This window comes from Lepisosteus oculatus, chromosome 6 (assembly GCF_040954835.1).
Source record: "Lepisosteus oculatus isolate fLepOcu1 chromosome 6, fLepOcu1.hap2, whole genome shotgun sequence".
Classification (NCBI taxonomy): domain Eukaryota; kingdom Metazoa; phylum Chordata; class Actinopteri; order Semionotiformes; family Lepisosteidae; genus Lepisosteus; species Lepisosteus oculatus.
The window spans coordinates 46757452-46770206 of record NC_090701.1 but is presented as its reverse complement, the minus strand read 5'-3'; the positions used below and the strand labels follow the sequence as shown (position 1 = coordinate 46770206).

At 42.8% G+C, this 12755-nt stretch overlaps 1 protein-coding gene across 15 annotated transcripts in view; it reads right to left on the bottom strand.

Moving 5' to 3' along the window:
• dtna (dystrobrevin, alpha) overlaps positions 1-12755 on the bottom strand; it is a 146099-nt gene that overhangs the window by 76044 nt on the left and 57300 nt on the right. Inside the window, exon 1 of one of the 15 annotated variants that reach the window (XM_069191495.1) lies at positions 12264-12548. The exons of 13 other annotated variants lie outside the window; for them this stretch is intronic. In XM_069191495.1, coding sequence (XP_069047596.1) covers positions 12264-12280 — 17 coding nt within the window. In that variant the 5' untranslated portion in view covers positions 12281-12548. Of the gene's footprint in view, positions 1-11806; positions 11887-12263; positions 12549-12755 lie in introns of those variants that run through there. One more of the 15 variants, XM_069191499.1, reaches the window with a different exon arrangement.

Here is a 12755-nt window from a genome sequence, read left to right as displayed (position 1 = left end):
CATTTAATTAACGTTGTGGTCTAATTGCTTTTCAAATCAATGTTTTTTACTCTGAGCTACTCCTTTACATCTAATCAATTCCACAAAGAGTCTAAGGGCTTACAAAACTTAATTCCACGAGAAGGGGGATATCTGAAGGGCTGTTGACAACTGAATTTTGAAAAAAATGGAAATTGTATAAAGATACTGTAAGTTAAACACAGGCAGAATGTCACTACATAAAACTGCAGTATGTACTGGATGTCTGAACTTCGCAAAGCGAATGACAAACTAAGAAGGCAGAACAGCCAGACACTGTTCCTGGCTTCAGTCTTGTTTTGATGAAGATATTACAGGCTGTCAGCAAAAAGTAGCAGAAAGAATGCTGCTGTTATTACAGTTAGCCTCTAATGCTGACAGTACTAATAACAGCTTCTGGACACAAGTGCAGTCTGCCAACTCATGACTGACCTTCCCAGCCTCCTGGTTATAAGAAAAAGTATCTTCTTCACATTTATTTACTAATGAATAAACTCAGCAACGTGCATAAAGGAGATTAAAATAATTCTGATCTTAGGAATATTGAGTCTATTTCTCTATCAATCTATACACGAGATGTATATATAGGGATATTGAAAAACAATGTTGGGGGAAAAATACAGCACAAATAGTGTTTTAAAGCTAAACACTGAATAAGGAGTTGCTCAAAGTGTTTATGCAATATGTCGTGACATGTCATCAGCAGCACAGAGAAGACAAAACTGGGAATTATGTTAACAGCAACCATACCGTTAAGCATGGTGGTGACCACATGCTGTTACAGACCTGCTCCTCATCAGCAGGGACCGGGAAGCTTGTCAAGACAGATGGAAACATAGATGGAGCAAAGTACTGGCAAATCGTAGAGGAAGCCTAATCTGGGACACAGATTTGCCTTTCAGAAGGACGATGATCCCAAGCGCAAGGAAAAGCTATACTGCTATAGTGTGGCTGAACAGTAAGAAAGTGAATGTCCTTGAGTGGCCCCATCAAAGTGCGGTGCAGTGGCTCTGTGGCTAAGGAGCTGTGCCTGTGGCTGGGAGGTCCCTGGTTCAAATCCCGCGGCTGGCAGAGGAATCCTACTCCGTTGGGCCCCTGAGGAAGGCCCTTAACCCCAGCTGCACCAGGGACGCTGTATAAATGGCTGACCCTGCGCTCTAACCCCAAGCTTCTCTCCTTGTCTGTGTGTCTCATGGAGAGCAAGCTGGGGTATGTATGAATTCCTACTGCAAGAAATTGTATATGGCCAATAAAGTGATCTTAAGTCCTAACTGCAGGTAAAGCTCACGTTGACGAAACAGCCACTCACTATGAAAGCTGGCAGGGAGTCGGTGGCGTTTTGGAGTTGTTTTGCGAGCTCTGGAGGCCTCGTGGGGGCGAACTCCCAACGCGCAGCAGCCAGTTTAGACCAAACGCCTGGTCCCAGGTTTCTGCCAAGAAGCTCAAGCCGTCTGGACATGCCTGCACGACTGTGCTCCAGAGCACACTGTACATCCAAATCCAAATTCTTGAGCGCCAGCAAACGAAACGGTCTCGCATGGTCAACTCGTAGCTCCCGCTGCGGGAGGCGTGTGGTTAGCGCAATCCAAACTCCGGAGGTGTGAATAAAAGTGACCCTCGTGTTTTCTGGATTTCAATGCACCATCTCTGACAATTACGACTCCCTTGGGTGCCGTGCTGTAACAACCGAAGTGCAACATTTGGAGAGCTGGTTAAAGCAAGATGTATGGGAAGCTGTAAATCTTTGCTCTATAATGCGTGTTCCGATTTCATCGCGGCTACGAATAAACGCGGAGCACACCATCCGCAGCATCTGCTGCAATCATAATAACTGTTCATCTTTTTACAAACATCGTAAAAACATTACGATGTTAAACTTTAACAAAAGCGTTGAGCACAAGCAATCACACAGCTTTTACAATGAGGTTTTACTTGTTGAGTCAGTGCAGGAATGGGATTAAGTTGAATTTTATTTTTTTCTTGTCATTTGGCCCTGTGATGGTGGGGGGGGGGGGGATTTAATCATTCTCATTCCCCGTGGTCCACAAGTGCTGTTACAACATGTCCGGGCTGTTCCCTCTCCTAGCTTTCTTCTGCATCCACCTCTCTTCATATTCTTTCCGTTTCCCGTCTGTATATGAGGGCAACAACCTTCCTTCATGTGTCACTGCCTCTTCACTCAGATTGCTACCATAAATGTCCTGCTGTCTGAACGGTTACTCTTCGGATCTTCTTTGTATATGAGGGTGTGCTCCCAATTGATTAATTTAAAGATAAAAACGCTAATAAAAAGTAAACACCGCTTCAGTGACCTGCAGGCTCGTAAGCGCACGGCGAAGTGTTTAGTTCTGAGCTGAGTTAATTCAGCGCAAGGAAACTCATCTAATTCCCTGCCTTGGTGTGATAGATTATTTAATTACTCTTGAATACTCCAAATGCTTTACTGCATTTTTCCTTGGTCACGGTGTCATGCTCAGTGAAATAATTACCTGTTCGCTCACCTCTGACCAGTTATTATGCCACCCACAGATTTTCATGCGTCTACAGATAACTGTAGCCACAAAACTCTGCAATAATTAAATCCAGAAGGCTTGCCTTTGTGAAGAAAGAGACAACACAACCCTGACGTCGTTTCTGAAATTCACTTTTGCAGATTCTTTGGGGCAGCTGAATAACATACTGTCAACTGATGGGGTAAAATTAGCCATTTAAACGCTGTTATCCTGCACATGTACAAACTGTATGTTTGTTGCATATCTTTAAGAAGGACAAAAAACAAAAAAATAAATAAAACACAGACTGGGAAAATGGTATTTTATGCATCGATCAGTTTACACAGAGAAGTACAATTTTTATGGACGAGCAAAAGACACTCTTACATGACTCTGAAGACGCACACACAATTCTCTTAATCGTCTTCTGAAAATGAAATATTTCATCTGCAGCCCAAAACATACTGTATTCTTCCCTGGATCTTAAAATCACAACTCCTAAAAATCTGATACTCACAAAATAGTAATAGGGTGATTTTTTTTTTTTAAAGGAAAAGATGCACACGTTCTGAAGACTGACAAAAATGTCTCGCTCTAAATAATTACGATCTAATGAACTGTTTTTCTTTAATGTCCCTTTATTTAAATGTAGTTTATTGAAGCTCTTAATAGCTCCCAGGATCACCATCTAGAGGTCTTTGATTTAGCTCATGATGTCTGTTAAATGACTTACACAACCCAGGACTTGACAGTCTAGGGAGACTAGAAACATCACGCTAAACCGTGACACCACCTGAACTCAAGCAAGGCCCAGTCCAGTCTGTAACTGGTGCTGGTGGAGTGGAAAATGCACTTTTCACTCTGGACAAGAACCCCCTAAAGCAACGGACCGTGGGGCGACCGACTGCTCTGTGCTTTATGAGCCACCATCCTTTGGACAAGAAATCAAGCAGAGGTCCTGCCTACTTTGACATTAAAGATACGATTGGGCTGTTCGTAAGTGTAGCTAGTTCCTGGCTAAATTCCACTCTGGAATGCACAATCCGACATCCCTACATTTACCCCTTAATTCAATTTCTAAGTAAATTCTCCCTCCTCCATCTGATGTGCTGAGCAATGGGGCTGCTGGTTCTCAGTGGCTGCTATCCAGGTGGGGGCCTGCTCTACAGTGGTAGATGAAGAGTGTCACCTGCCTGTACGTAAAGTGCTTTCTGATTCTTTAGTAATTAAGTGCTATTCGTTAAGTCAAAATATCACAACAGTAATACAATGAATCCAAGTTAGACCAACTGGAAAACATATAGAATTTCCACAAAGCAAAGTCATTTTACCGTTTCCTATTCCTCCAAAGGCTTTTTTTATATCTAGAACAAATTCAATTTAATATTTAGGGAACAGATTAACACTGTTTGTCAAGAAAATCAAATGTTGGAGGACAGAGCTATATAAATTGTCAATAATAGGAAAATGCTGAAAAGCTCAAAATAAAAGGAACATTAGAGCCAGAAAGTAGCTTCTTAATTATCATTCAGGTGTTTATGCCACCTAAAATATTTCCTCCCCATTAATATTTCTTGCTTACTGGGAGTCAGCTGCACCTACATTGTGGGGAATGGTCCATGTTATCTGAGAGTGCCTGTTCTGCCATGCAGTCTGTGTTCTGAGGTATTGGTTTATCTTGTGTACAGAAGCACTTTACTTAAACTATAACAATATCCTAAGTATGACACTAACTCCAAGACATCAAATGCATTATTAAGAGTAACTTAAAATTTTTTTAAAAAAATACGTTTATACAAAAATTAATGGCACTGCTGTTAAGAAATAAAATGTATATCCGAGGAAACTTTTGGCAAAAACACATTATGGAATGATATGCACCTGGATCATTCAAGAACCACACAGAGCTGGATTCATTCTCCAGAAGTTTCATTCTTTTCCTATGAGAATGCATCTTTTTCAAGTGTGGAAATACTTTCCGAGTTGACCCTTCTCTTGTCACAGGCAACTTCCAGCTCCCTCTGTGAAACATGACTACGAAGAGAATACAGTACTTTCCGCATTTTGCGCGGACACCTTGACTACCACACGGACTCCCACTTCGGGGAATGATCAGAAATTTAAAAGAGGGCGGATCTTTCAGCAGAAGAGCTTTCGGCCTAAAAATGACGACTGCTCGAGACGGCATCTGCCCTGCCAAACAGGGTGGTGAAGTAACTAGAGACAGCCTCCAGTGACAGGGCGGATGTCTACCGACAGAAATAGAAAGAGTTCAAAGCCAGAAGCCTCCTGTCCTTCACTGGGGAAGGAGCCAGATGGCTACTCAAGAAAGATAAGAGACTCACGCCTGTATGGGAGCTAAGAAGCCAACTCTGGTACAGCCTCTGGGGAGGGCCTTATCCCCACAGCACTGATGAAGGCCACATCGCTCTCTGCAAACTGTATGAATAAACTGTATAAATACATAGGGGCTCACAAAAATAACTCTACTGGACTTCACAGCTTATGCTCCAGAACTGTTTTCGCCCATTCTTAAAGGATTTAAAGGCTCTGTGTTCCTAATAAAATTCAGTAAAAAAAAAATAAACAGGGCATCACAATTGGGAAAACAAGGCTTCTGACAAAACACATTGTTTACCACTCACGAACACTTCAGCTACAGTATGTATATACTGTATATGTATATCAGTCAGTGACTTTACCAGCCCCTTTAAGCAAGCAGCTGCTTACAAAATGTTACCGTGCTGTTTTTCTTTCCTATTAACAATGGTTATATTTAAATGCTCCAACCAAAGCATATTCAGTGGTTTTCAAAAGAACGTGTACAATAGGTTTGGAGATATTTGATTCCAGCTGTTTTCCCCCCCCCAAGAGGTATCAAACAGGGATTTTACCCTGCATACAACTTTTTCATCTTCCAGAAATTATAACCATCCTCCACAAACAACCTTTTCAACTCATACCTTATTTGGATATGTTCTGTAGCTCCACACAGACTATCAACAGTAAGAGAAGCCTGACATAAGTGCTTTTGGTTTTTTTTTCTTTTCTGCCTGGATGTTTTGATTTTGTTTGAACACAACATTGTAATGTAACGACTAAGTCATGAGGATAAATAAAACGGCTTACACTACAGCCAAAAACATCCCAGACACAATGAAGCACAAGTACTTGTTATGGTTTAAATTCTCTCATTTCCATGAACCTCTTGAAGGAGTCGAGAGGCAGACTAATACACACGCTGAATTGCTTGATTCTAAAGATTGCACTGCGTCAGATGGCTTGTGACACAAGATCTCTCCTATACCACACAGAGAGGCCACCTCTTCCAAGACTCTAATGAAATGTTGAATGTACACTTTAGAAAAAGAAACTTCTACTGTACAGTATATTGAGAAAAAGGTCCAGTGTGCCTGGAGGATGGAGTATGTGAAGAGCCTGCTTGTTACCAGCACTCATGGGCAGCTGTTTCGCTCTCCAGCTCCGTGACCTGAACTGAACAGCGACATTAACCTGGCAGGCTGCTAGCATTCCTTTTAAACTCACAACACTGCCACACGGTTCGAAACTGCGCTTTCACAGAGCTTAACCTAACGGTTACTGAAAGGAAAACATGACTGAAAATCTACCCACTGTATTCAGACAGGAGTCTGGGAAAGGTAAACATTGGAAAAATGTAGCCATTTACAGCAATTCCCAGGAAAACAACAGGAATGAAAGAAATGAAAAATGTTGCGAAGCAGCCTTTTATCTGGTCTGCCCGGTGGGTTTCCAAACATTTGAACATTTCTGCTCAGATGTAATGAGAAGGAACCTTGAGCGTTTGGTACTGTAGCACTTGCAAGTCGCACACAGCTCAGCAGTACTGTACATAGCAGTAGTGTGCAAAATGCATGCTGTGCCACTTTCTTTTCCAAGCCCTTTTGCACACAAACTGAATTTACAGCTCCAAATATGTGCTTCAAATAATTCCGAATTTTCTTGGAATACAACGCTTAGCCAGTTCTTCCTTGCTAAATATGGTAAATCAAGAAAAGTTAATGAAAGAGTAGGACAAATGTTCACTATAAATACACTTTGAAACCATGTGTGGAGTTAACAAAAACAGCATGTGCATGTTGTTAAGAGCCTTTGGTCTTCTCAAATGCAGTTAATGAGTTTTTAATGCACATAGCTGGTTGATGAAAAAGCGAAACCATTACCCTGAGTCTTGTTTGCTCATCTCAGACAAGTTTTGGTGACACGGATTGTCATGAATCCAGTGTAAAAAGGAGTTGCTGTATTCCTGTACAATGTCCCTGGATGAATACAGTATATATACACTGTATGTCAGAGGACACCTCTTTGGGCTATTTGTGCAAGTGTGATTTGTCTTATCTTAATTAATAATATTAATAATTGCTTACACTTATATACTGTAGCACTTTTCTGGACACTCCACTCAAAGTGCTTTACAGGTAATGGGGATCCCCTCCACCACCACCAGTGTGCAGCCCCACCTGGATGATGCGACGGCAGCCATAGTGCACCAGTATGCTCACTACACACCAGCCCTCAGTGGGGAGGAGAGCAGAGCGATGAAGCCAATTCATAGATGGGGATTATTAGGAGGCCATGATTGGTAAAGGCCAGGGGAAAATTTGGCCAGGTTGCTGTGGCCATATCAGACACCAGGACGTCTTGATATGCAATAATAATAATAATAATAATAATAATAATAATAATAATAATAATACGCTTTATTTTATATAGCGCCTTTAAAGGTGGCTTCTCAAAGCGCTTATATGTAAATGAAATATGTAAATATTTCATGAGGGTCTCAAAGAAGAAACACTTGTGTTTCAGGATATACCCAGATATTCAGTGAGTGGTCCTGTCAGGGGTGTAATTTACCACACATCTGAGCCATTCTGAAATATTTACAATCAATACATGCATGAGTAATAAAGTAATATATACACAGCACTGCAGCCAATGTTACATCCATCCATCTATTATCAGAAAGCTGCTGATTCCTGCTGAGGGTTCCAGCAACCTGAAGCCCACTGTGAATGCACAGGGTGCAAGAGACACCAGCCCAATACCCACGCATTAGAGACCCCTTGCTGCAGCCTTTCTTTCCTGCTGGGAGGAGAGTCTTCCAGGATGACAGTGCTCCCATCCACAGAGCTCGTGTGATCTCCCAGTGGTGCGATGAGACTGACACTCGTATTGTCTGCACGTCATTCACCGCAGCTGAGCCCAAACAAGCATTTATGGGCTGTTCTGGAACCTCAACACCTGAGACAGCGTTTCCCCACTTTCATCAGCCCAACGCGAGTCGATTGACTTTCTGGTGGAAGAATGATGCTGTATCCCTCCTACAGCATTCTAGACACTGGTCAATATGGTAGGCTGTATGGCAGGGAGCAGAAAAGCTGTACTGGCAACACACTTTGGCACAATACCTTTGTACTTGATTTTAAATTGTTATTGTACTTCCATTTGTGTGTTCACTACTTCACCAAGCCACACGCATAAGCCATTAGAATGATCAAAGCCCAGAATGATCTGTTCCCAGCCGGCTGAGGACCCACTGACCATCTTCACCACAAGCAGAGCCAAGCAGAGGTAAAGAAATCGCAAACCACCCAGCGTGAGGCCTTGGACTACCAACCCAGCTGCCTCCATGGTCAGCAGACTCATCTCTGTCTTCCCAATGGAACAGCTTCTACTGCAGGACTCAGCTGGGAATGTTCACACATTCACTGCACATCTCGGCAGACCCATTCTGCTAAGCTGCTCTAAGAGATGTGTATTCAAAGCCCGGACAAGAGGCCTGGACAATATTCCAAATTAAATTATACTACTAATATTTAAACGTTACATAAGTATTTTCAAGTGTGGAAACATCAGATGAGCTTTATTTCCAGTAGAGCTCCAGTCAGTTCCTAGGCCAGAATCTGAGCAGAGAAGGAGCACAGAACTACCACTACCTGAGGTTGATTACGTTGATTAAAGCAACTGAGAACTGCACACTCGGCAAATATTGTGACAGACAAGCCTTTTCCCTGTTCAGTGTAAAGTTTTACATGGGGGAAAAAAACAGTTTTTGTAACACTTGCTGTACATCTGCCACGTCTGCTTCGCACCTGCTTGCAGATAAAGTCTTGTGGGATTCTGTCCCTTCCCTCTGCAAGCGTCACGACAAGCCTGCGTCTGTTCGCTGGGCTCCGAGTCCCAGTGCTTCCCATCGATGTTCACCGCAGCTGAAGACTGGCCAGTTGGGCCTCCACAGAGCAACTGTGGCCTTCTCCTCTCCCAAGCAAAGCCACTGGGACACCAGCTCAGTCCTGCTAGACCGCTGTCATGCCAGGATGAGTCCCCAGGAAGAGCAGCAAGTGAAGAGCCAGGACTTAATCAGTGTAGCACAGAGCTACACTCACTAAACTCACTACCAATGTAGCCCAGTAGGGACTAGACATCCCTGCCTAGACCATCCATGGGCTCCCCATAGAATGGTCTGTCGTACACAACCCGTAATTTATCTCTGTGCACACCTGAGCCACACATCCTGACATCCTCCAGAGTTATCTACACAAACCTTTGACCAGAGAGGACTGGGCTCCACTGCTGGTGAGTCCACAGGGTTGGTGCCCTAGCACAAAGGCTTTCTTGATAAGTGGATCATATTGGTTCCTTTCTGCATTTTAGTATTTTCACTGGGCTTCACAATCAACTACGAAATGTTTACTACTTGGAGAACCTTGGATGTTCAGCAACAAAAATGGGTGGATTCTTCCAGGGACTTGTTTTATTTTTTTTTAAATGACATGTCTGTAGTGAACGGATAATAGAAATAGAAACCCTAACAAAATATTAGGGTTAGAATAATGTGCCCAGTTAACTCTCTAATGAAGATTTTGGAGACTAAGCAACAGTTAATCATGTAGATCAAGATGACAGTATAAGAGCATCAACCAACAATCCAAAATCTGTATACCTACACTATATAATCCTAAAAATAAATTTTATACTCTTTTTATGTATATTTTGATTCTAAGTATACATATTGGTCAAACTGTATTATTTTTAGAAAGGGATTATAATACAATTATGTTAAAAACAAAATAGTGAAATATTCTTTTGACACAGGGATTGGATCATTTGCCCTGATCCATCGCACAGAGGTGCATTCAGATGCACAGAAAAATATTTCGCTTAGATCAAAGTCTGTTCATGTATGCATAAATATAGGACAGAAAGGGTTAGTTCTCTGTCTTGTGCAGGAGAAAGAGAAGATTCATTGGTAGAAAAATGGAAAAACTAGCTAGGAGGTAGGGTACACTACACTGCAAAACTAAAAGTTAATTTTACTTTAAGCAGTCTAACACAATCTGTCACGGTGAGGGATTTACTTGACATATAGCACTGAATACACCAGGTATGTGTGTGTAACTGAGGTCCCCACTTACCATACAAATGCTCCTCAAATGTTCAATAAAACTGCACGGAAATGTGCAAACATTACTAACCTCCCAAAACATCAGGGTGCGCGGTCAACTTCGAACACAGCTTGTATAAAACGCTCCCTCACAAATCCAAGATGCCTGGCTGACAGGAGGGAAAGACTGACTGTCAAGGAGACACAAACCCGCTGGATGAGAAATCCTGAAGTGGGACGCATTCTTCCATTGTCCCCAAGAGCAGCCAAGTTAACAGCTTGTCTGTGCGAAGCCGGGGCATTTTAAAATGTCATAATTACTCATTCATCACTACAGTGTACCAGCGACAGAGGTGAAAAAATGTCCTTTATCTGTTCTAAAATAACCCGACTCCATCCATTCATTTTCCTACCACTTGATCCAGTGCAGGGTCACCAAAGCCTGTCCTGACCAGCAACAGGCACAAGTCAGGATCTGCGTGGGCAGACGGACACAGACACGCAAACTCTATCACCAGCGCCAATTTTACAGACATCCGTCAACCTTTCAGAACCTGCATGCCTTTGGACTATGGGTGCAAACCTTCACAAACCCTGAGAGAACATACAGTACAAACTCCACACAGACAGCAAACCAGGTATTGAACTGCACCATCACTCTGCCCATAAACCTTTCTCAACTACCCCAAAACAGTAGGTTTCCTGCAGTAATGTGTGGCCTCAGTGCAGGACCGATTGCAGAAGGCTGCTTCTTATATTCCAAGTTCCTGAAGGGACAGGCTGCATAATGCAGCAGAACCATATCAATAAACAAGATTACTTATCCTGATGACCTTTGCACTGACCGCCTACTGTGTTTGATGTCTTCACCAACATCTCAAGTGCAGTCAAATGTATTTTTATAATGTGCTCTTCAAATTAGAGCACTGCACAGAATCCAAATAAATCTTTTGGAATCCTTTGTAGTCTCTGAGGTAGGAGTCCTGCTCACACAGGTCATAATTCTTTTTTTACTCCTATGTAAGCCAGGTTTGGCTTGGCCTTGGGGAAAAAAATTACAAATGGCTTAGCATTACTCCAAAATATAACAAACCGAAAAGAAAAAAAAATACATACAGGTTTATTTCATATAAAAAATGCTTTCCGAGTTTATTGAAAAGCACTTTACGGTGTAAAGTCACATGGCTTTTAATCACAACTCTGTATAACCACCCTTTTCCGAATCTGGGCGAAAGACCAGACAAAATAGGTTTATCTAAAAAATAAGTTTATCTCACAATTTTCCAGGACTGAGTCTCTTCGGAGACGATAACGGAGTACATCAAAACTCCAAGCGTGGGAAAGTGCAGCTGAAACACAAGTCAGCAGTTCTAACAAACAGCAATAAAGAAGAACTGGATTCCCAAGCGCGCAGCAATGGATACTCCTTTATCCAAGGAGTTAAGAGACTTAACGTCTCTTCACATTTGTCAAACAACTTGAATCGTATTGCGTCAACATATAGCAGATTTAGAAAAGTACAATTTTAATCTGGATTATTCATTTCATTCCCCTCTCTGGCACTAAATCAGAGTACTAAACGAGCGTGGTTAGGATCGGCATGTTTGATCCGTGTTTTCTCGCTATTCCTGGTTTTATTTGGATCTCATCTACCTCCCGAGAACCTAAAACTGCACCCATACAAGGAATTTGTCAGTGGTACGCGAATCAGAAAACAACACCGGACTCCCATCAGATTTCAATGCGGCTAAAATAGGAGACGGCAACTCTTTCTTACGGACAGCATATCGCAGAACAGCTCGTCAGAATCGTCTTGAACTCCGTTGCCGGATCAAGAAAGAAAAAAAGTATCACAAAAAAAAAGAGCATGCACCTGTTTTGAGAGATAACGTGGGTGTTTCCGCTGGCTTCACGGTGTTTGTCAGCGCACGGGTCTGTCCTAGGATTAGAGACAAAACTCTGTCCAAACCCTTTCCCGAGAATGATAACCCCCCCAAAAAAGGCAGCTGTTATTGGATCTCGGATAACATTAAATCACTTTGCTCTTTATATGTCTACTGAACTGTTTCAGCTTGCCGAAGCGCCGTTACGCACAGGCACTTAACAACCCCCGCAACTTACTGCCGTCTTGTAATTGAATTTACAAAGCAGGTCTAAATCTTTTTAGACTCAGGACGTGCCCGGCTTGCAGAAGCACCGCTACCAACGCAGCCCGGGCATCTCGGAGGCAGAAGCGCGGCGCGTCACCCGTGCCCACTGAATCACTCTGCCAGAAGACCCGAAGTGCAAAGGCTCCTGCATTTCTTCAAACTTTCTTCATTTGAACTTACCCCACGGTGTGGACCATCCTACTGTACGTCCGTCTCTCGGCGTATCCCCGCGACCCACTGAGCAAGTACTGTTACTGTAGGTTTAAGACTTTTGTCCTTTTATTCTATTAATAATCCCTCACATCCATGCTAGTAAGCACGAGAGAATCAAGTCAGAGAGGGGGGTGGGAATAAAAAGGGATTAAAAAAAACTGGAGAAGGCTATAGCAGGGATCTGAAATTAGAAACTGGCTGGAGACGCAGCCCTGCACTGCCTCTATCTTTGACTTCAAATGACTGGGTTCCACATTCCTGCACAGCGCTGCTGGCGGGTGTCTGCGCCACTGCTCGCCAATCACAGCGCTGCCTCTCCTCGGCGCTTTGGCCTTTTCCCAAAGCCGGGGAAATAAATCACTTTCGCTGTCAGCCTGTCTGTCCTTGACAGAATGGTTACACAATCGGGTTTCCTCTTTTTATACAGTGTGTATATATATGTGTGTGTGTGTGCAGTAC